This window comes from Oncorhynchus keta, chromosome 29 (genome assembly GCF_023373465.1).
Source record: "Oncorhynchus keta strain PuntledgeMale-10-30-2019 chromosome 29, Oket_V2, whole genome shotgun sequence".
NCBI lineage: Eukaryota > Metazoa > Chordata > Actinopteri > Salmoniformes > Salmonidae > Oncorhynchus > Oncorhynchus keta.
In genome coordinates, this window is record NC_068449.1 from 9,026,491 (window position 1) to 9,046,617 (window position 20,127).

Consider the following 20,127-nt stretch of genomic DNA (forward strand, 5'->3'; position numbering starts at 1 on the left):
TCTGTATAATTCTACTGCGAGAAATACATAATTCTGCAGGAGTTCATATTACACGATGCTACAAGGGGAAAGGTTATAGGCCTACAGTCTGGCCAGATTTCAGTTACTATTCCATTTAACCCATATGAACGTCCATGAGGAATATTATGTTTTCATGGATACAGGGAAACTTGTGAGCAGGATATCAAAGATGCATGTAAACATTGTTTCCCGAAATAACACCTTAAGCGGGATATGAGCTACTATCCAGAATACTGTGCACATGTAAACATGGTCAAGGCGTCTGTCCATAACGCCAACCTGAGGACAAGGGCCTAGGAATTGTGTGGTGTTTAAATTGTCTTTCACTGGCCCTTCAACCCCAGACAGTGTTAGAGTTGTAGAGTTGGGCACTAACGCCATGTCACCCTGCACAGCACTGTGAATAAGTCTAGGGTTAATTCAGATTTAAGCACGGCTTACTGCACCCCAGACAAAGTGCACTGGGACGTACAGTTTGTCCTATCCCACATACTAAGTGTTTACTTTGTTAATGTTACACTAAAGGGCCGACGCTGAAGTCACTCACTCCAGTTGCTGTTCGTTTTTCAGCCCAATTCCACCGGACAGTTAAAATTTTGAGCACCTTTGCTGTCATTTCAGACATGGTTAAAGTATGGGGGGACAAATATTTTGAATTGCAGCTGCGAGGCCCTGGAAAACGGTGGCCATTGTTGTCGCTGGAGGTAGCTGTGAACACATCCCATTAGAGACTACAGCCATGACCGCTCGTACGGACCGCAGTCGCTCGCAGGCTGCTGTGACTGGCGTGTGCGAACAGGAGGAGTAGTGGTCGTGTCAGTGGTATTCATATCCTCCCCCTCCCCACTTGATCAAGATCAGATCTCCATATCTCTTCCCAGTTTTTTCCCTAAGGACATGGAGTAGCCCGCCAAATAGTCTACTCTTTCAATTTAGTTTATTGTGGCACAAACCTAAGAAAAAAAGGTTGTGTTCTGTCAAGGTAACATTGATTCCCTGTTGAGAAACTATATATAGAATTGCAAGAAAATAGTTTTGGAAATGCAAACATTTCCATTAGCTTTAATAAACTTCCATCTGTTTTTATTTGATTCTTTTGGAGCGGAATGATGCGCTTCACTACCTATTGATCAGCAGACAAAAACCAGCAGTTTCCTTGTCTTTGCTTGTTTTTAGACTGACAGGTGCCTTTCCTATCAATAGATCACGAGAAGATTCATATCTTAGCGGGAGAAAGCTACACAGACTTCTCACTAGCGTATTGACACTTTGAAATGAAAACAAGCCTAGGAAAAGGCACTTAGAGAGAACAATACTTTCTTCCTCTATGGTATTCACTGCCAGAGGGCTAGCTAGCAACAGGATAATGTTTTGGTTCTGTCCTTTGATGGCTAATATGGTTTCTGTTCAGTTGCCAGCTGTGCTGCTAGGGACTCTGAGTTATATTGGTGCTGTTTTAAAGTCATGTCCCTGATCAGGTAGTACATTTCAGAGGGACAGAATAATCTATAGCATGAAAGCTGACGTGGCTCTTGTTATAAGTCCCGCTTAAACCCCTCTCCAAAGCTCCCCTGAAGATACTCTCTGTTTTCATCTCTTGCTTGCTTTCTCTCTTGCGCCATTTCTTACCTGCCTCTATCGCTCACTCTCCTGCTTTTACTCACTGTCTCTGTGAGTGATATTCTGCTGGCAGATGGAGGCAGGGTCTGGGTGTATCTGTGCCAGGGGCTTGGCCATAGACATGGAACACAGCAGGGAGGCTGCATACCCATATTTATGTGGGACCCAGAAAAGGCTCTGTTTTGGACGGGAGTGATGAGCCTGGGGCAAATACATTTCATAACCATGTAAGGATTTCACCAGGCTGTTTGTGTTTTTTTTATTTTAATTTTTACCTTTATTTAGCCAGGTAGGCCAGTTGAGAAGTTCTCATTTACAACTGAAACCTGGCCAAGATAAAGCAAAGCAGTGTGAGAAAAACAACAGAGTTACACATGTAAGAAACAGACGTACAGTCAATAACACAATAGAGAAAGTTTTTATACAGTGTGTGCAAATGTAGTAAGGAGGTAAGGCAATAAATAGGCCATAGTGGCGAAGTAATTACAATTTAGCAATTAACACTGGAGTGATAGATATGCAGATGAGTCTGCTGAGTGGAACTGTGAAAGACCCAAGTCAAACACAAGACCACCGCAGAACGTTCTTCAAGTTGTTTATCTCACTTGTTCTGTCTCTGGTACCGCTCTTTTGCTTTTACAAATGATTCTTCACACACTGGCTCACACACGTGCACACACACAGTGATGCGCGTGCGCACACATTGTCGCTATTTTGATTCTGCATTGGTCTGTAGCACGGACGGACCTGTGACTATGTGAAAGGAGAACTTATATTGTACTTTTTTCCTGAGAAGGCAAAGTGAATACTGTAACTAGGGCTGGCACAATTGTGTAATTGCATAAACAATAATTATGGACTATAACCGGGAACTTAAAAAACAATCCTCTTAATGTATTTGGTTTAGAGGAAGAGGGATTGAACTTTATATTCAAGTAGATATAGTTTACCCATTAGCAGTTTTTCACTTCTATATGAAGTGGGTAAGTTTGGTAATCATTTTATGGGCAGAACCTGCATGGTCTGGAGGAGAAGCTTAATTTCCAAAAGTTCCAAGTGGTTAAAACCATTCATTTTTGAGACCGGTGTGTCGGATTCATTAGGTATGTCATAGCTAGTTTTCAAATATGCATTATCATTCAAGCTCAAAACATGTTTTTACAATTAATAACTGTGGCTATTTGTATGACAATGAATCATTACCTAAAATTCCATAATCATTACAGCCCTAACTGCAACATTGCAGTTTAACAATTGCTGACATTGCGCAATCAATATTGTTAAGGGACGTGTCCACTCTTGTCCCCGCTACAGGCTGTTATCAAGTCTTTATGTTACCAGGAAGGAAAGAAGTAAACATGGTTGATTTGTCATTGATTTTCAGGTCCATCAAGTTTGTTTTATTCTGTCTGTTGGTCCGTCCTTTAGTTAACCTGGCATATAACCAGGGACAGAAAAACAGTGTTTGGCTCATTCACAGAAACATTTTGGATTTCCAATAGGGTACGAGAAAGCCACAAAGACTTGGCAGAAAGATTGCAATTAAACACCTAAGTTGGTATTGATGTCAACGCAGAAAGGGGCATCTGCTTAGTTGCTATGTGGTCAGACTAAATTTACTTAAGTATCAACAAATTGTTGAGCGACGTTTTATTTACACTGTATTACACCACATTTCATTACTAAGCAGTCATTTCTCCCATTTCTCAAGAAGGAAAGCAAAGAACATGCATTTAGTTTTTGTTGTCAAATTTCAGTTGCCTTTTATGAACTCCTACTACAGGCTTTCAGTTTAAGAGTCCTGAGTCGTGGCTCTATTGAAATGTCAAACTTCCTTTCATTTATTTAAAAATGTTGCCACAAAAAAAGAAAGCAAGGAAAAGTGACATGACAGGAAACGACAGAACCGAACATTATACGATGGTTTTCTTTCTTGGAAAAACAAAAAAAAAATGCAGCACAAGCATCCGGTTGCCGCCATCTTGTGGCTTCCACTGGCCTGCCAGTATCCAGCAGCACAACTGAGGACAGCCAAGAGTCCCGCAGTTTGAGTCCTCAGTGTCTAAGCTAATAATATTACAGACACAGACACACACAGACCATCTAAAGATGAGGTCGAAGCCACTCATTGGCTAGGGGCACAGAGCCGACGGTTATTAACAAATGTTTACGAGGAATAAGAACCCGAGGCTAGACTTCCAAATAAGGTTGCAAAATTCAAGGAACTTCCAATAAATTCCCTGGTTTGCATGAAATCCTGGTTGGAGGATTTTCTGGAATCAGAAGGGAGTAAGCAGGGAATCTGGACCCTCCAACCAGGATTTCTAGAAAACCAAGGAATGTATTGAAAATTCCCAGAATTCTGTAACCCTACCTCCGAAGTAACATAAAGTACAGGAGAAAGTTGTCCTTTTTTCTCTCTTTCTATTCTTCCCTCTTTCATGGAGGGAACAGAATGTACTGGGAGTTGCAGGCAGGAAGAGTGGCTAAGGCCCTAATGATATGGTGCATGATTGTAACCTTGGTACAGCACAGCGGCCCACTTTAGTTCACCGGTGGCTGGTAGTGCTTTCACTTCCAAAATGCTTTGGCGTCGTTGGCGGCAGTACCCGATCTGGCCCCTCTCTCTCACTCGTCTCTCACTACTCCTCTCACGTTATATTTCTGTCCCTTTCCTGGACTTTATGACACTCTCTTGTTCCTCCATTTTCTTTTTCTTGTGTGTCTTCTACTCCCCACTTCTATCTTTTATAATCTCTTTGTCCGGTTCTCTCACTGGCTTCTTTTCACCTTTCTGCTGCCTCCTTGTGAAATCTTCAGTGAATCTTGTCCTCTGCCACTCTGTAGGCACCGATCCTTACAGCGCCCCCTCCTACCCACCACACCGTAGACAACCCTGTATCCCTCTGACCTGGACCCTTTCAACCAGGGAATTTCAAGGCTTTTATTTTACCCAGAAGTTTCAAGTTTAGTCGTACTTTTGGTCATGTAGTGTATGTGGAACATCTCATTTCAAAGTCATGGGCATTAATATGGATGTATCAGGGAAGGGTGGATTGGGGGTGTTTTATTTGAGCAGTATTAGCATAAGTAAATAAGCAGCAGTTGTGTGGGGTGGGTTTGTGTGTGGTTGTGTGGGGTTGTGTGTGTGTGTGTGTGTGGGGGGTTGTGTGCGAGGGTGCTAAGGTGTGGAGAGTAGGCAGGTCAGCTGTAACACGAGTCCATATTCAACATCCGTCTATGTCAAATCAAATTTTATTTGTCACATACACATGGTAATGCGAGTGTAGTGAAATGCTTGTGCTTCTAGTTTCGACAATGCAGTAATAACCAACAAGTAATCTAACCTAACAAGTCCACAACTACTACCTTATACACACACAAGTGTAAAGGGATAAAGAATATGTACATAAAGATATATGAATAAGTGATGGTACAGAACGGCATAGGCAAGATGCAGTAGATGGTATCGAGTACAGTATATACATATGAGATGAGTAATGTAGGGTATGTAAACATATTAAGTGGCATTGTTTAAAGTGGCTAGTGATACGTTTTTTACATCAATTTCCATTATTAAAGTGGCCGGAGTTGAGTCGGTATGGTGGCAGCAGCCACTCAATGTTAGTGGTGGCTGTTTAACAGTCTGATGGCCTTGAGATAGAAGCTGTTTTTCAGTCTCTCGGTCCCTGCTTTGATGCACCTGTACTGACCTCGCCTTCTGGATGATAGCGGGGTGAACAGGCAGTGGCTTGGGTGGTTGTTGCCCTTGATGATCGGTATGGGCCTTCCTGTGACATCGGGTGGTGTAGGTGTCCTGGAGGGCAGGTAGTTTGCCCCCAGTGATGCGTTGTGCAGACCTCACTACCCTCTGGAGAGCCTTACGGGTGTGGGTGGAGCAGTTGCCGTACCATGCGGTGATACAGCCTGACAGGATGCTCTCGGTTTGTGCATCTGTAGAAGTTTGAGTGCTTTTTGTGACTAGCCCGAATTTCTTCAGCCTCCTGAGGTTGAAGAGGCGCTGCTGCGCCTTCTTCATAACGCTGTCTGTGTGGGTGGACCAGTTCAGTTTGTCCGTGATGTGTACGCAGATGAACTTAAAACTTACTACCCTCTCCACTACTGTCCCATCGATGTGGATAGGGGGGTGCTCCCTCTGCTGTTTCCTGAAGTCCACAATCATCTCCTTAGTTTTGTTGACGTTGAGTGTGAGGTTATTTTCCTGACACCACACTCCGAGGGCCCTCACCACCTCCCTGTAGGCCTTCTCGTCGTTCGTCGTTGTTGGTAATCAAGCCTACCACTTGTGTCGTCCGCAAACTTGATGATTGAGGCGTGCATGGCCACACAGTCGTGGGTGAAGAGGGAGTACAGGAGAGGGCTCAGAACACACCCTTGTGGGGCCCCAGTGCTGAGGAAGTCGGGAGATAACGCGGAAACCGGTTACTAGGGACAGCAGTGAACGCCGTTACCGTCAAGTAGGCTTTGGTTTTGCTTGGGCGTTGTGGAGGGGGGGTGCATGGGCGTAAGCGTCCGCCTCTCATTCTAAAGGTAGCATGTTCAAATCCAGCAATAGAAAGTTGATTTTGTTGTTATAATGCCTATCTCAAACCTTAACCATTTCGGAGTTAACTCCGAATTTTTAAGGTTAAGGCATTAATGCCCAGACATAACCTTAAACATCCAAAGTTAATGTCTGAACTTAAACACTTTGAAATTTGGAATAAATTTGACGTTCTGAAAAACATGGATGGACATCTAATTTTGACGTGAAACTGTGAGAGCTTGTAGTGGAGAGTAAGTGCAGATGGTCAGTCCAGTTCAAGTGTTCAGCAGTCTTGTAGATGCCAACAGGCTCCGAGACCATTTCTGTCAGACCTCATGCTCCAATACCATCTGCCCGACCGGTAAGGGAGTGAACAAAAAAAATACAAATTTGGTCACACACATTTAGCGTGTGTAGAAAAATGCTCGTGGCTGGGTTGTGTAGGCTCCTTGATGATCTTGTATTGGTTGGAAAATGGCCCTAGTGATGTACTGGGCCATCTTCACCACACGCTGAAGGCCCTTTTGGCAGTTGCTCGGTGCCCCCTTCCCCTAGCTCCCATGCCGCGGCCTTATTCATCTCAATGACAGTCATTAGAGTTAAAAAGGAGGTGAGATGATAAGTAATGTACTTCCCCTCCAGATTTTAGGAAATGGAGGGAGCTTAAGTGGGAGCTGAGTTAAGGTCACCTATTTCCTCTGTTGTTCACAGTGCAGAGTACAGTAGAGAAGCAACGCAAGGTCTGGACATGTTTTTCTAGAAGGGTTGTGAGAATGGATGCACTTGTCGACACATTGACCAGAAATGACTTCAAGTGGTGGGACCTCTGTCAATCAAACGCCCGGCACAGTAAGGATGCTCGTTCTGTCTGTCCCTCACAGGCACACATCCCTCTTGCTGCAATGCTTTCGTTGGTTCTGAACAGACATATTTGTGAGAAATATGCTCCGGAAAACGGGCATTTGTCGCTGACCCCTCCAGGTTTTTCATAATCGACAAACAAATGAAATGGCATGGCATGTTCCTTTGTCTCACCACCACCTCCTTCCGAACCGGTTCTTGCCCAAACAACTCCACACCTGTGGCATTGTGCCATGATAATGAAGACACATTTTGTGATCACATTCGAGCAACCATTCAGAATCCTTGGCATTTGGTACAGGCATCTAGAGAAGCCAACATATGAAAGGTTGCAGCTTCTCTCGTTCCTTGTGGGCACCCAGGGGTGTGCAGTCTTGTGGTTTCACGTTGTGCCTGAGAGACTCATTCCTTTGCCTCTCCACTGGACTGGCATGATGCAGCTAATGAGGCCATGGCTTTGATAAGCGCAGGTATGTTGATTGCCTTGGCAGAGGTCGTCGTGGCAGAGTCGCTTTCCACTGCTGGTTCTGAAGTCTTCCGTTGGCATGGTTGGCATGCGTGTCTAAGAGAGGAGGCAGGGACCGACCTGGCACCGCGATTGGGGTGCCAAGATGGGAGTCGGGCCCCTGGGGCCATTTGGACCAGGCCTGGACTGAGATCAGAGTACTTTCATCTGTCCTGACCCAATAGACTTGACTTTGAGAGATGCTCAAGAGGGAAGGGCATAAGTGAATAACAGACTTAACAGGCAATGTTACATGAGAGCGTAAATAGTTTTATTTCTTAAGGTGTTTTGGCACAGGACAGGCAGTTCTCGGAACCCTTGCTAATATGTTGTGCCTTATTTTCCATTTGAAAGCTAAAATATTTTTTATAGACTCCCAACAATCCCTAAAAGATTACAAAAGCACCAGACCTCATGAAAGAGGAGATTTAAACCTCTGTAGCGAAATGCTTTGATTTTAGAATGTGATGTGTTATGGAATAATCATTGCCATATTTACACTATGGGAATGTTGAACAAGCTGTTTAATGAAATGTTCAGTGGTTGTGGAGCATTACACAAAATGAAAGAGAAATTGGTCTCTGTTGAAATGGGCCTTTTTAAAAACGTTTTACAGTAGGCCAACATTCAAAAGACAGATGTACGGATTCCAGTTAGGCCTAAGAGTGTTACTCCTAAGGGTTATTGTAGTGTGAGGACTAGTTTGTTGGATAAATGGCATTCGCGGGTCTTCGTCATTGACCTTGTGGGATTCACAAACTCAATCCCTCTAGTATTCATTTTCCTGTACTACCAAGTTCAGCCCTCTTATTTTGATGTATCACTTTCCTTCTCCTGGCTCCTGTTAGGAACAGCTGTGCTTTTAGAAAGGCTAATTGAATCGGGAGGAGGGGCGCAAAGGAAAGGTATGGATGTGGGTTCTGTGGGGTTGATAAGGGATAGTGTGCGCAGATGACGTCTGCTCCTGGTTCAATTTTCCCAGTGGGGGAGGGGAGAGATGGTTTTAGACAAGCACCTGAGTCATGCATTGGAGGAAAGCATCAACTATAAGATTTATAGAAGATCTGCTGCCTGACAAGCTGGTTCTGTGTATTAATGTCTTGCATTAACATCATCAGAGAGGGTTACCATTACCAGGTGCCTGTTCAGTCCTCCAGGGGGGTTAGCAGGTGTTAAGTAGCTTTGTGTAGGTGGGGATTATTTCATATAAACAGTGCTGTTGTAAATGGTAATAGATTGAGGACTAATGTCCCCATTTTATAATTTGAACATCCAATAGAAAAGGATGCCTGCTGATATTCCTAGTCTGACTGTGAAATATGGACTGTTTTTATCTTTGTTGTCCTAATCATGAGTGGTGTGTAGCAATGCCCTATGGCCGTTGCTGTCAGCAGAAACGCCAGGGAGAAATCCATGCTGGGACATTGGAGGCAGCAGTATGCAACAAGGAGGGAGTAGTGTTCTTTTGAATTGCAGTTGGAGCATATTTTTTAACTTCCATGGTCTGTCAGTTTGGTTGTTGTGTTCTTGTTGATCTTCAGTCTAGGTTACTGTGTACATTTGACTATATGAGCACCTGCATGCGTGTACGTGCAGTATTACGTTGCTGCTCTTCTCACCCATCTGCTGGCCCTTTGCGTTACGGTGTGTATTTGCCTGGGCCCAGCTCTTCTCATGGTTTGTGTTGCAGTAATCAGGCGGAACTGTGAAATCAATTACAGGCAAACCAGCCCTCTCTCGCTCTCTCGCTCGCTCTGAGCTACACGCTTTCACCCTACTCAGGCCTCTTTACATCTCAGCAAACTGGACTTAATTATGTTAGTGTGTGATGCCTGCTAATGAATGTGGGAAAATTAGGGAATTTCTTGTTACGTGTTGTTACATTCAGTTTTGCTAATACTCTGAATCACTTCGATGACATTGGGGTCAGTGAGTAATAATTCGATACTGTGGTGAATTCTGTTATAACTCTGGTCCTTTTTTTTCTCTTTCAGATGATCGACACCCATGTTAACCATCAAGCTGAGGGAAGTTGAAGGACCCAACCAAAGGAAAAGGGAGAAGACATTGTGGGGAAAGGATTAAGGACTGAACACAACCCAACATTACAAGCTTGTGACATTTTAACCAGAGAAGGACTGCCATACAAATGTGGACCTCCAAAAAAGTGTTCAAATAATTTCCCCTTTGCATCAAGAGGACAACAACAATAATCTCTGCGATGTCTGAAAACAAAGACATAACGAGTCGCCACCTGCAGCACAAGCTGCAGAGCCTGGGACGACGGCTGGACGAGCTTGAGGAGGCTACCAACAAGCTCCAGAAGTCAGAAGATGAGCTGCTCGATCTGCAGGACAAGATTATCCAGGCAGAGGGCAGCAACTCCTCCATGTTGGGCGATGTTGAAGGACTGCGCAAGCGCCTGCTAAAGATTGAAGGCAAGGACGAGGAGGTGTGCAAGGCAGAGGACCTCTGCCGTATGGTGCGGGAGAAACTGGAGGAGGAGGAGAGCTTGACCCAGGACCTCAAGTCTGAGATTGAGTGCCTGCAGAGGAGAATGGCTGAGCTGGAGAAGTTGGAAGAGGCCTTCAGCAAGAGCAAGTCGGACTGCAGCCAGCTGTGCCTCAGTCTCAACGAGGAGAAGAATCTGACCCGGAAGCTGTCCTCAGAGATGGAGGCCCTCAAGGACCGTGTGAAGGAAGTGGACATGTCAGAGGTAAGGCTGGACCGAGCAGAGATGTTCCTGGCAGGGGAGCTGGAGAAGCTCAAGGGCCTCACTCAGACTTTTTTGAGTGAGAGGAAGAGACTCCTGGAGAAGCAAAAGGATGATGAGAAGCTTATACTAAAACTGACAGAAAAGCTGGAGCGTCAGAACAGGATTGACCCGGTAGATCCCAGACGAATTGAAGACGACCTCTCATCCGGCCTGACTGGCAAGCTGGGGCGCAAGAAGAGCCTGGATTACCTGAAACTGGGAGACGAGTTTGGGCTAAGGAACAAGTCAGAGAATGAGAAGAACAGACTTGATGGCCAGGAAGACAACAAAGTCAAGGAACTCACCCAGGAAGTGGAGCGGCTGAAGAACCGGCTGAAGCAGCTGGAGCTGGTGGAGGAGGATCTTAAGAACACAGAGTCCAAGAATGGAGAGCTGCAGGAGAAGTTCCAACAGGAGAGATCCCGTAGCCGAGCACTCAACGATCAGGTGGAGCAGCTTAGAATTCAGCTGTGTGGAGGCAGCAGTCATGGCAATGGAGGACCTAGCAGTCCAGCAAAGGTCCTTGAGAATGGCAAGGCAGAGAATGAGGAGATCAATGTCCGTGGTGGGTTCAGGCAGGTCAAGCCCAAGTATAGGCCTGCTGCAGAGCCAGCCACCCCCAAGTACAAGAGCAGAGAGCTGTCCCCGCAGCACAAGATGGAGACCAAGCTGAGGAGCAAAGAACTAAGCAACTCTGAGGAAAGTTCTCCAAAGTCTGTCAGGAGGGCACTCAGTCCTGCACACAAGAGCAGGAGGACACCCAAGACTGGAACATCAACTGCCTCTGACAATGGAGTGAAAGAAATAGGCAGAGGGGTAGAGGAGAAAACAACAAGAGGAGCAGCCCATACTCCTGTCGGCACATCTTTGAGTGACCGCAAGAAGCTCTCTGTTCTTAGTCGCTACCCTCCAGCAGCTAATGACCAGAAGCCATGGAAGATATCTCAGAAACCAAGTGAGAGTGAAAGCAAAAAATGCCAAGTTGATACGTTTTCTAGATTGTATGTCGGTAGTGACAGTGAGTCGAACAATTCTGATGTGGTGCCTGAAAGCTCAAGCAAGAGCAACAGTGTCTCCCCACTTGAAAAGGGTGCATTTGCGTCGGACCTGGAGTCTGTGGACCAGGTTCAAGAGGCTCTTCCAGTGTCAAACCTCTCCAAAGCCAATGGGTCGTACATTGCCTACAAGTCCCATGTGTCCCCAATGTTCAGTGATCATGGCTCTGAGGGCCACTCCTCGGCCTCTGAGACTGAATCACCTGGGTCCAGGCCCTCGGAACCAGAACCTGTACCTGAGGTGACTGCACTGAGTAGCAGAACCTCCACCACTCCCAAGTGCTCCAGATACTCTCGCATACAGGACTCCCAGTCAGAGGGCTCCTCCACCAGGAGCTCGATTGACGAGGAGCAGCACAGGCTGTTGGTGGCAGAAGGAGAATCCCTGGAGCCCACTCACACCCCATCAGGTATAGAGCTCCGCAGGGTCTGCAGCCCACGGGAAGCCCTGAGGTCAAAGGCAGTCATCAAACCAGCCATTGTGGAAATTGATAGGAAGGAAGTCATGATATCCGGTGGGGCAGAGCCCTTGACCTCCTCCAATGGCAAGCCCAAAATTTCCACAAAACCAGTCCTGACCAGTAGCATCACTATCTACCCCAACGATCCCAACTCTTCCAGGACCAGCAGCCGCAGCAGCAGTGTATCCAGCGAGCCACCAGTCAAGGAACGCCACACGTCCACCAGCAACATTGTCATCGGCCCCAGTGAGCACAGGGGAAGTATCTCCATCCCCTATGAGATCTCCATCCCCAAGAGAGAGATCACACCCTGGCCGTCCATGGATGGCCCTGACGAATCAGGGGTGCTAGGGATGGCCTGTGCAGAGACACACCTACTCCCCCGAAGCAACTTCAGCCTCCAGTCACCGGAGACCACCTCCGACTTCAACAACGACACAGAGTCGGGTTTCGAGAGCAGCAGTAGCAGCACTACCACCGTCACCAGCTGGAGGAGCCAACACCATGGCCACCACACCTCCCAGGACGACAGCCTCCCAGAGATGAGAAACGTGACGGTGCGAAGCACCTGGAAGAACAGGGGGGCGGCATCTGTGGACGAGCCTGGCCGGGGAGCCAGGATGTATGGGATGGGCTCTGAGGACGAGGCAGAGTCGGCCACCACGTGGAGGGCTTACCGCGCCACCACCATTCTGGACACGGAGGAGACGGTAAACGCCACAAGGGCTGCTACATCACGGACAGCCAAGCCTTCCCCAGCAGAGCTGTATATGCGCAGGATCAACAACAGTGTGGTGACCACCAGGGACATCGCAGAGCCAGTGTGCCGGAGCAAAAGCTCCCTGTCGCCCACTGAAGGAGGTCTGCGGATGAGTATCCCCCACGAGCCTGTCAGCTCTCAGAAGCTTGTTCCCTGGCGGACACAACCCATGGTGAGGACAACTTCTGTACTCTTTACAAACCTGTTTTTAAGAAAACTAGTGGTCTTATACTTCCACCATTTGCTTACAATAGCTCTTGAGCCTGTTGCATATCTGGTCATTGAGTCTAGGCAAGGAAATGTTCAGAGATATATCTGTCTCTATTTATATGATTAGAATGTCTTTTCAGTGATGCTCAACATATATTTTCAGAAAGTTTACGTTGGATGTCTAAGCTTGGTCTTGACACATTACATCTGGAACTTTGACATGAGGACAGATCATTTGTAAGCCTCCAACAAGTTTGTTGTTGTTATTTCTAAGGAGTAAGAGGGGGATGTTTGCTCTGTTTTTACTGGAACTAAATCTCTGAACATGTTGGGCACCAAACGTCCTTGAGTCTTGGCTCAGAGTGCATACCTACATTTAAAAGTACTCTCTTTACTTGTACTTTGCCAATGGCAATACAGCATATACAGGTGCGCTTACATAGCTAATCTTTGGAAAATATACTCCAGAAAACACCAACTGTAGCTTTCTGGTGTGTCTACTTTGAATGAGTGTTCAGATAAAAAAAAATTCACTGACGCCAGGCCTGAAACTTTAAGCTTAGCACAGCAGTTATCTGAACCTGATTCCTCATGCCGAAGTAAGCACAAAGAGAAAAGGGTCGGACAAAAAAAGAGAGGGAGCATGAAAATGAAAAGACCTAAACAGGAAAAAGGTTAGAAAAAACTCAAGGGAAGGAAATAGCTTGCTTGTGTTTTTTGTGCCTGATCTTACCAACTGTGCCCTGCCAAGCTGTGCCCTGCCAAGCTGTGCCCTGCCAAGCTGTGCCCTGCCAAGCTGTGCCCTGTCCTATTCCTGACATAATTGAAGATGAGCATTGTTCAAAGGCTCACCTCCATGTATCTCGCCTCCATCTTTGACTCCGTTTGACTCCATTTCCCACAATGCACTGCAGACGACTGTTTTTCAAAGCTTTCTTCATTGGAATTCAATTAAGTCTCTGGTGTCAGATTTTCAGATGAATATTTTAAGCATGACTTGTAGTCTGGTCGATTTTATGTGTGAGAAGTCCTCGTGTCAGCTGTTTTGACAAAGACGCTTGGTCATTCATCTGTCTGACACCTCTTTTATTAAAGCACAGATGAGATACGAGCTTGTTCAAACTAACTGGTAGACAGTGAGTCAGTCTGACATGTACTGGGACAGCGAGATAAGAATGTATTTGACGTGAAGAAAAATATGCATTCTTATGTGAATTTTGAGAATGCAGAAAGGTGAAAGATTTAATCGCATTACTGACTTTTTTTTTTATCAATGTGAATGTACCATGCTGAGAACCATGCATACGTGAGTCTACCCATCAATGGTTAGCTCTGTCCACACTTCACACTCCCCCCACTACATAGAATAATAAGCTTTTAGTTTCACATACATTTGAAATGCATGTCTAGAACTGTCTGAATACTCTGGAGGCAAAAGGGCCTCATCATTCCTCTCTTATCCACAGCCACTTAGTGGGGAGATTTACAACTCTAGGCGTGTTAAAGATTATACAGGGCATCAAATAGAAGAGGTAAAAATGACAACTGCCTCACAGTAAAATGACATGTCCAATAGTGTGCTGTTTGTCAAGTGGCTAGCAATCCTAGAGAACTGGCTACGATAACATCTCAATTTGTCACGCTGACAAACTAGCCTAGTGGATGGGAATCTAGTGTTTTCCTGCAGATAAACTGGACATAACCAGAGATGAAGATTGATGTTGCCAGTCACAACCCACCCCCCATGCCCCTCACCCCTATCATCCATCAGCCACATTCATATTGATCTCCTTGGTGCATATCCTATGAAGGGGGGAGCAAGCTTATTGATGAAGTTGTCATTGAAATCATCTTTCTGGGCTGTTTTGTGTCATTCTTAACTGCTTCATAAACTGAACTTGAGTTAGTATGAGTTATCTAATACAAGCAACAAGCAGGATTGTGTAGATCTGATGGGTCATCACACAACAGCGATGCTTGTTGTTGTCGTAGCCACTGAACTGTACTTTTCTGGGATCCAGCTTATTAGGAGGGGATTAGGGGTCGCAAGTGACCTGCCTGGTCAGGGGTCAAGGGGGTCAGGATTCCCTGTTTTAACAAATCTGCAGATGGGCCATTGTCATTCTGGGTTATCTGGTTGGCCGCTGGGGTTCGGTTTGATACTGTGCAACACACCCAGCTCCACTGAGTCAGAACAAACAAAGAGGGCACCAGCCCCAAGCCCTCCACCAAGCCTTTCATCTCCAGCCAAGCGAGCCATTCAAAAAATAACATGACGGCAACATGGCACTTAGATCTATAATTACAGTCATTCTGCCTTATAAAGCCCCTCCCCCTCCTAACCATCATTATAAACTGTGTGGTTGGAGCCCTGAATGGCTAAAGCTGTCGTATGTCAGCCAGTATACCCCGGGTATGACAAAACATATTTTTTGTACTGCTCTAATTACGTTGGTAACCAGTTTATAATGGCAATTAGGATCCTCGGGGGGGTGTGATATATGGCCTATATATATATATATATATATATATCACAGCTAAGGGCTGTTCTGAGGTACGACGCATCGCAGAGCATCACTACAGACACCCTGGTTCAGTGGTCTAAGACAATGCATCTCAGTGCTAGAGGCGTCACTACAGACCCTGGTTCAGTGGTCTAAGACACTGCATCTCAGTGCTAGAGACACCCTGGTCTCAGTGCTACAGACACCCTGGTTCAGCGGTCTATGACACTGCATCTCAGTGCTAGAGGCGTCACTACAGACACCCTGGTTCGAATCCAGGCTGTATCACAACCGGCCGTGAGTGAGTCCCATAGGGCAGCGCACAATTACCCCAGCGTCGTCCTGGTTTGGCTGGAGTAGGCAGTCATTGTAAATAAGAATTTGTTCCTAACTGACTTGTCTAGTTAAATATTGGTTAAATAAAAAAAAATACATTTAAAAAAGGACATATGGTGATAAATGACAGAAAAAGGTTAAATAGACAGTCCAAGGTTTAGCAGAGAGCCTCAGATATCACAATTAAGTCTCCGCCTCTCCAGGTTACTCATAGTTCCTTATTGCTTAAATATCCTTCATTATATCATCTTCACGCCTAACCTTTCTGATGAACGGCCTAATTTGTTTTTCTTTCTGTGTGTGTTTCAGTCACTCATTGTTGCCTTGCCCTTGGCACCCTCCTGCAGGCAATGGGATTAGAAGTAAACCGAGCTTATTTCCAAGATGTTTCTCTGTGAACTTCACTACAGGCAGTCGTCCTCTCATTCTAGTTGTGTATTTCCTATTCATTAGTAAAGGGCTTGAGGCAATCAATACCACATTATTGTCAAATGGTAGTGCTTTTACAGTTATGATTAGTCATGGACAGTGATTGCAGTGTCAAAGTTCAACTGTTAGTGAGATGTCCATGGTGCTCCATTAATGCCCATCTTTCTCATTGTTTGTCTGTACACAGTTCTGCTGTCTGAGTTTATTTTCATGTTTACAGGGACAGTGCACATTTAATCAACGTTTCAATAAAAGTGCTGGTTTGCCATATCAATCAGTGTTTGACAACAACAGTGTATGGCAGGTTTGTCTATCATAAAGCCTCTATCTCCCATCATTGATCAGCCAAAGTTTTTGCACCCACATTTTTCTATTAGATTTCGATTATAGAAATTTAATTTGACTCCTTAACCTCTGTCTGTTATTACCCTAATTAAGTTAGCCAGGCTAGCCCCACACAATCAATAGTCACTTCAGAGAAGACACAGCACTTGATGTCCTTGGGTACCTAGGATGACTTTCTATCAGTAAATAGCTTATTGATTGGCTATTCATCCCATGTAACAGGAGTACTCCAGTACTATTTTTGGCGGTCCGGTCACACACATTTCCTAGGTGGTAAAAGTCCGGATGGATATTGTCATTTATCAGTGTAGTAATACATCCCCACCTGTTCACAATACTCTTGTTGGCAGAGAGAACATTTTGCTGTTATAAAGCAAATTTCCTGCAATTCTACACATTTTGCATGGGGTTTTAACGGTCCTTTCCCTGCAAATCTACAAAATGTTCCATGTCTTGTGTGTTTATGATTTCATGGGTAGTAGCCCGAATGAGTTTCCAACCATTTTTATTTTTGGTAGTTTGGATCCAGTTCTGGGTCCAGATCTGGACCGCTGTCCACCAGTTGAGTATGGAGGTCATATAGAATTTATATGATTGTCATTTGTTTGACCCCCTTATCGTAGAGGGACATCTCTTCATCCATTGAAATGGCCGCAGTATAGCATCAGATTATAATGGTCTCTGTGGTTTTCATGTTGACTGGCTGCATACAACCTCACTAACCCTCCATTCTTACCTTCAGGTACAGCACAGAACATCAGTGTTGTTTTTTCAGCCCATTGTAAAACTTAGAAACCTCAGATGGGTATGTGAATGGGCTGTGAACTTATGGTTGGCTGTGGACCATTGGTCGATCTGGCTGATCGAGATACAAAAACATCCTTTGTGCAAGTCAGTCAAACCCAGTGGCAACAAAGTGAAACGCAGGGCCCTTGTGGTCATTCTGGTTGGTTTTCGACCCCGACTTTAACCTAAAAGCCTGGAAAAACAATCTGTACTGGAGTTGAACTTGGAAGATTCCACGGACAAGAGCTGGTAGGTGGTTAAAACGTCAGACGGAGGAGATGCCAATGGCCTGTAAGAAAGGTTTTGAGGAATGGTTTCCACAAGGTATGCTAGAGCTATTAAATTCTTTCCTGGACAAGGCGCTCGAAAACATTCATGTTAATAACCAGCTTGAATTAAGGCTTCTCTGAAACATATTACCTTGGGTGCAATGAGCATTGTGTCTCCTTGTAGCCGAGCTTTGGCTCAGTTCGCTTTTAACAGGGAACACAAGTCATGGACTTTTAAAAAACAACCAAGACATAATTCATGTGTAAACAGTGGTTGTTCTGCAAGGCATGTAACAGTCCAGTTGTGTTGTCCTCGACGGTAAACTATTTCTATGATGGTTGGCCTTTTGATTCCATGCTGTATTTTAAGACAAACATGTTGTCATGAGAGACTACTTCCTAAAGGGTTGTTTTTAGAACTGAGTGAATTTGAGGCTTTGTCGAGTCTGTTTTAACTCAAGAAAACCAATGTACTATTTTCCGTAACACATACGGGATTAGCAAAGATTTGCACAAGGAGAAACTTTTTCACCTAATCTCAAAACAAAAAGTGGGTCTGGATTTGATGTATTTTTATTTTTTTTTACTTTCTAAAAATACCAGTCCCCAATCATAAGATATTTGAGTGAAGCGTGAACAAAGCAGGTTTGTGAGGGCTTCAGCACTTGGCGTTCCTAGGACATTTCCTCTGCTCATGTGGCAGATCAAATTGCCTAACAACGTTTCAAATGTGACATTCATCCAGCAGAAATATTTTCTGAAATTAAGATTTAGTAATGTCCCTAGTACCTCACACAGGGAATGAACTTGGAGAATGTTCCTTCTGGTATTTTTGCACACATTCCTTGTTTAGGTCACTGAACTGGAAGACTAGACTTTAGTGTAGGTCCACCCAACCTGGAAACTTTTTCATACACTTTTGTTAGAATAAGGAGTCATGTCAACTATCCGCACCCACAGGAAAAATGTCAAGATGGCTCAGAAAATAATGCTGTGGTTTGGTTTACATTTGGTGTTCCATTATACATTTGGTGTTTATGAAGCCTAATTTACATACGATTACACTCTAAGTACAGCGGGACCCAACTGTTCGGTGGTAATGCTGTAACAATGCAGAATGTACTCTGGTAATTTCCTCCCTTTGGGGTGAATAGAACAGGAAGTTGCCATGTTTGGCCTGCCCTGCCAGTTTGGCAGCCCCTCGCGTTGTAGCGGGCTTCCTGTCTGCCTGCCCGTCGTCCCTGGGAAATGCAGAGCGGCCATTAAGGGTAATTGGCAACGTTCTGCAGCGGCAGGAAGGATGGGATTCCAGCCAACTGTTACTAGTTTCAGGACTGCAGTCTTTTTAAACGGAAATCATAGGCCTTCGCTTTCAGACGTTTACTGTCATCTATCACTTTCCTAGAACAATGTCATTTGAGGTTGCGTGAAAGTAGGTAAGTAGGTTTTATAGGGGGCTCATTTGCTAGTTGAGCCCCATGTAAATGATATCACTGGGGTAACTTGTTTTTTCTCCCGATGTTTAGAGGCCATATCCACAGTCGCCTTGGCTTGCTAAGATTTCCCTTCTCACAGGCTGTTAAGTTAATGATCTAAGTGTTTCTGTTTCGCTGTGACTAGGCCGCTGACGACACGGACCCCAACCCTGGGTCGTGGAGGACGAGGCCGGCGCCCGGTGACCTAGATCACTATGAGAGCGAGAGGAGCTCCAGGACAGATGTAGGGTCCAGCAGAGGGATGAGGACCACAGCTTCCAGACCAGCGCTCTTGTCCAATAGGGGTCATGCTGGCCTGGCCGAGGGAAGGACCGGGCGCGGCAATCGACAGTGGAGCAATCGTCAGACCGACGACTAAACCGGCCAACCATCTTAGTCTCTCTACTTCATAATATCCAGGTAGGATATGTCAAAGCAAAGTCCCAGGAACCTGCTGTCTGGCCTAGCATTGCTTATTGGTAAGAGTATGTTTAATGTCTGATGTTGATATATATTGTCTGATAAAGTTTATATAGTAGGGGTGTAATGATACATGTACTCATCCCAAACCGTTCTGTATGGGGAGCTCTGTTCGGTCTGCACTGTGAACCCGACTGACTGAATGAATGAATGATATATATATATATATACACATCTCTCTCAGCAAAAAAATAAATATCCCTTTTTCAGGACCCTGTTTTTCAAAGATAATTTGTAAAAATCCAAATAACTTCACAGATCTTCATTGTAAAGGGTTTAAACACGAATGAATAAACCATAAACAATTAATGAACATGCACCTGTGGAACAGTTAAGACACTAACAGCTTACAGGCGGTAGGCAATTAAGGTCACAGTTATGAAAAGTTAGGACACTATAAAGAGGCCTTTTTACTGACTCTGAAAAACACCAAAAGAAAGATACCCAGGGTCCCTGCTCATCTGTGTGTATGTGCCTTAGGCATGCTGCAAGGAGGCACGAGAACTGCAGATGTGGCCAGGGCAATAAATTGCCATGTCCGTACTGTGAGACGCCTAAGACGGTGCTACAGGGAGACAGGACGGACAGCTGATCGTTCTCGCAGTGGCAGACTGTGTAACAATACCTGCACAGGATCGATACATCCGAACATCACACCTGCGGCACATGTTCAGCATGGCAACAACAACTGCCTGAGGTACACCAGGAA

General features: G+C 45.1%; 1 protein-coding gene across 2 annotated transcripts in view; it reads left to right on the forward strand.

Annotated features, from left to right (window-relative positions):
• Positions 1-20,127, forward strand: part of LOC118362271 (leucine zipper protein 1-like) — a 70,680-nt gene that overhangs the window by 37,353 nt on the left and 13,200 nt on the right. For both annotated transcript variants that reach the window (XM_052485871.1, XM_052485870.1), the window contains 2 exons: positions 9,548-12,756; positions 19,084-19,358. In XM_052485871.1, coding sequence (XP_052341831.1) covers positions 9,775-12,756; positions 19,084-19,317 — 3,216 coding nt within the window. In that variant the 5' untranslated portion in view covers positions 9,548-9,774 and the 3' untranslated portion in view covers positions 19,318-19,358. The remainder of the gene's footprint in view (positions 1-9,547; positions 12,757-19,083; positions 19,359-20,127) is intronic.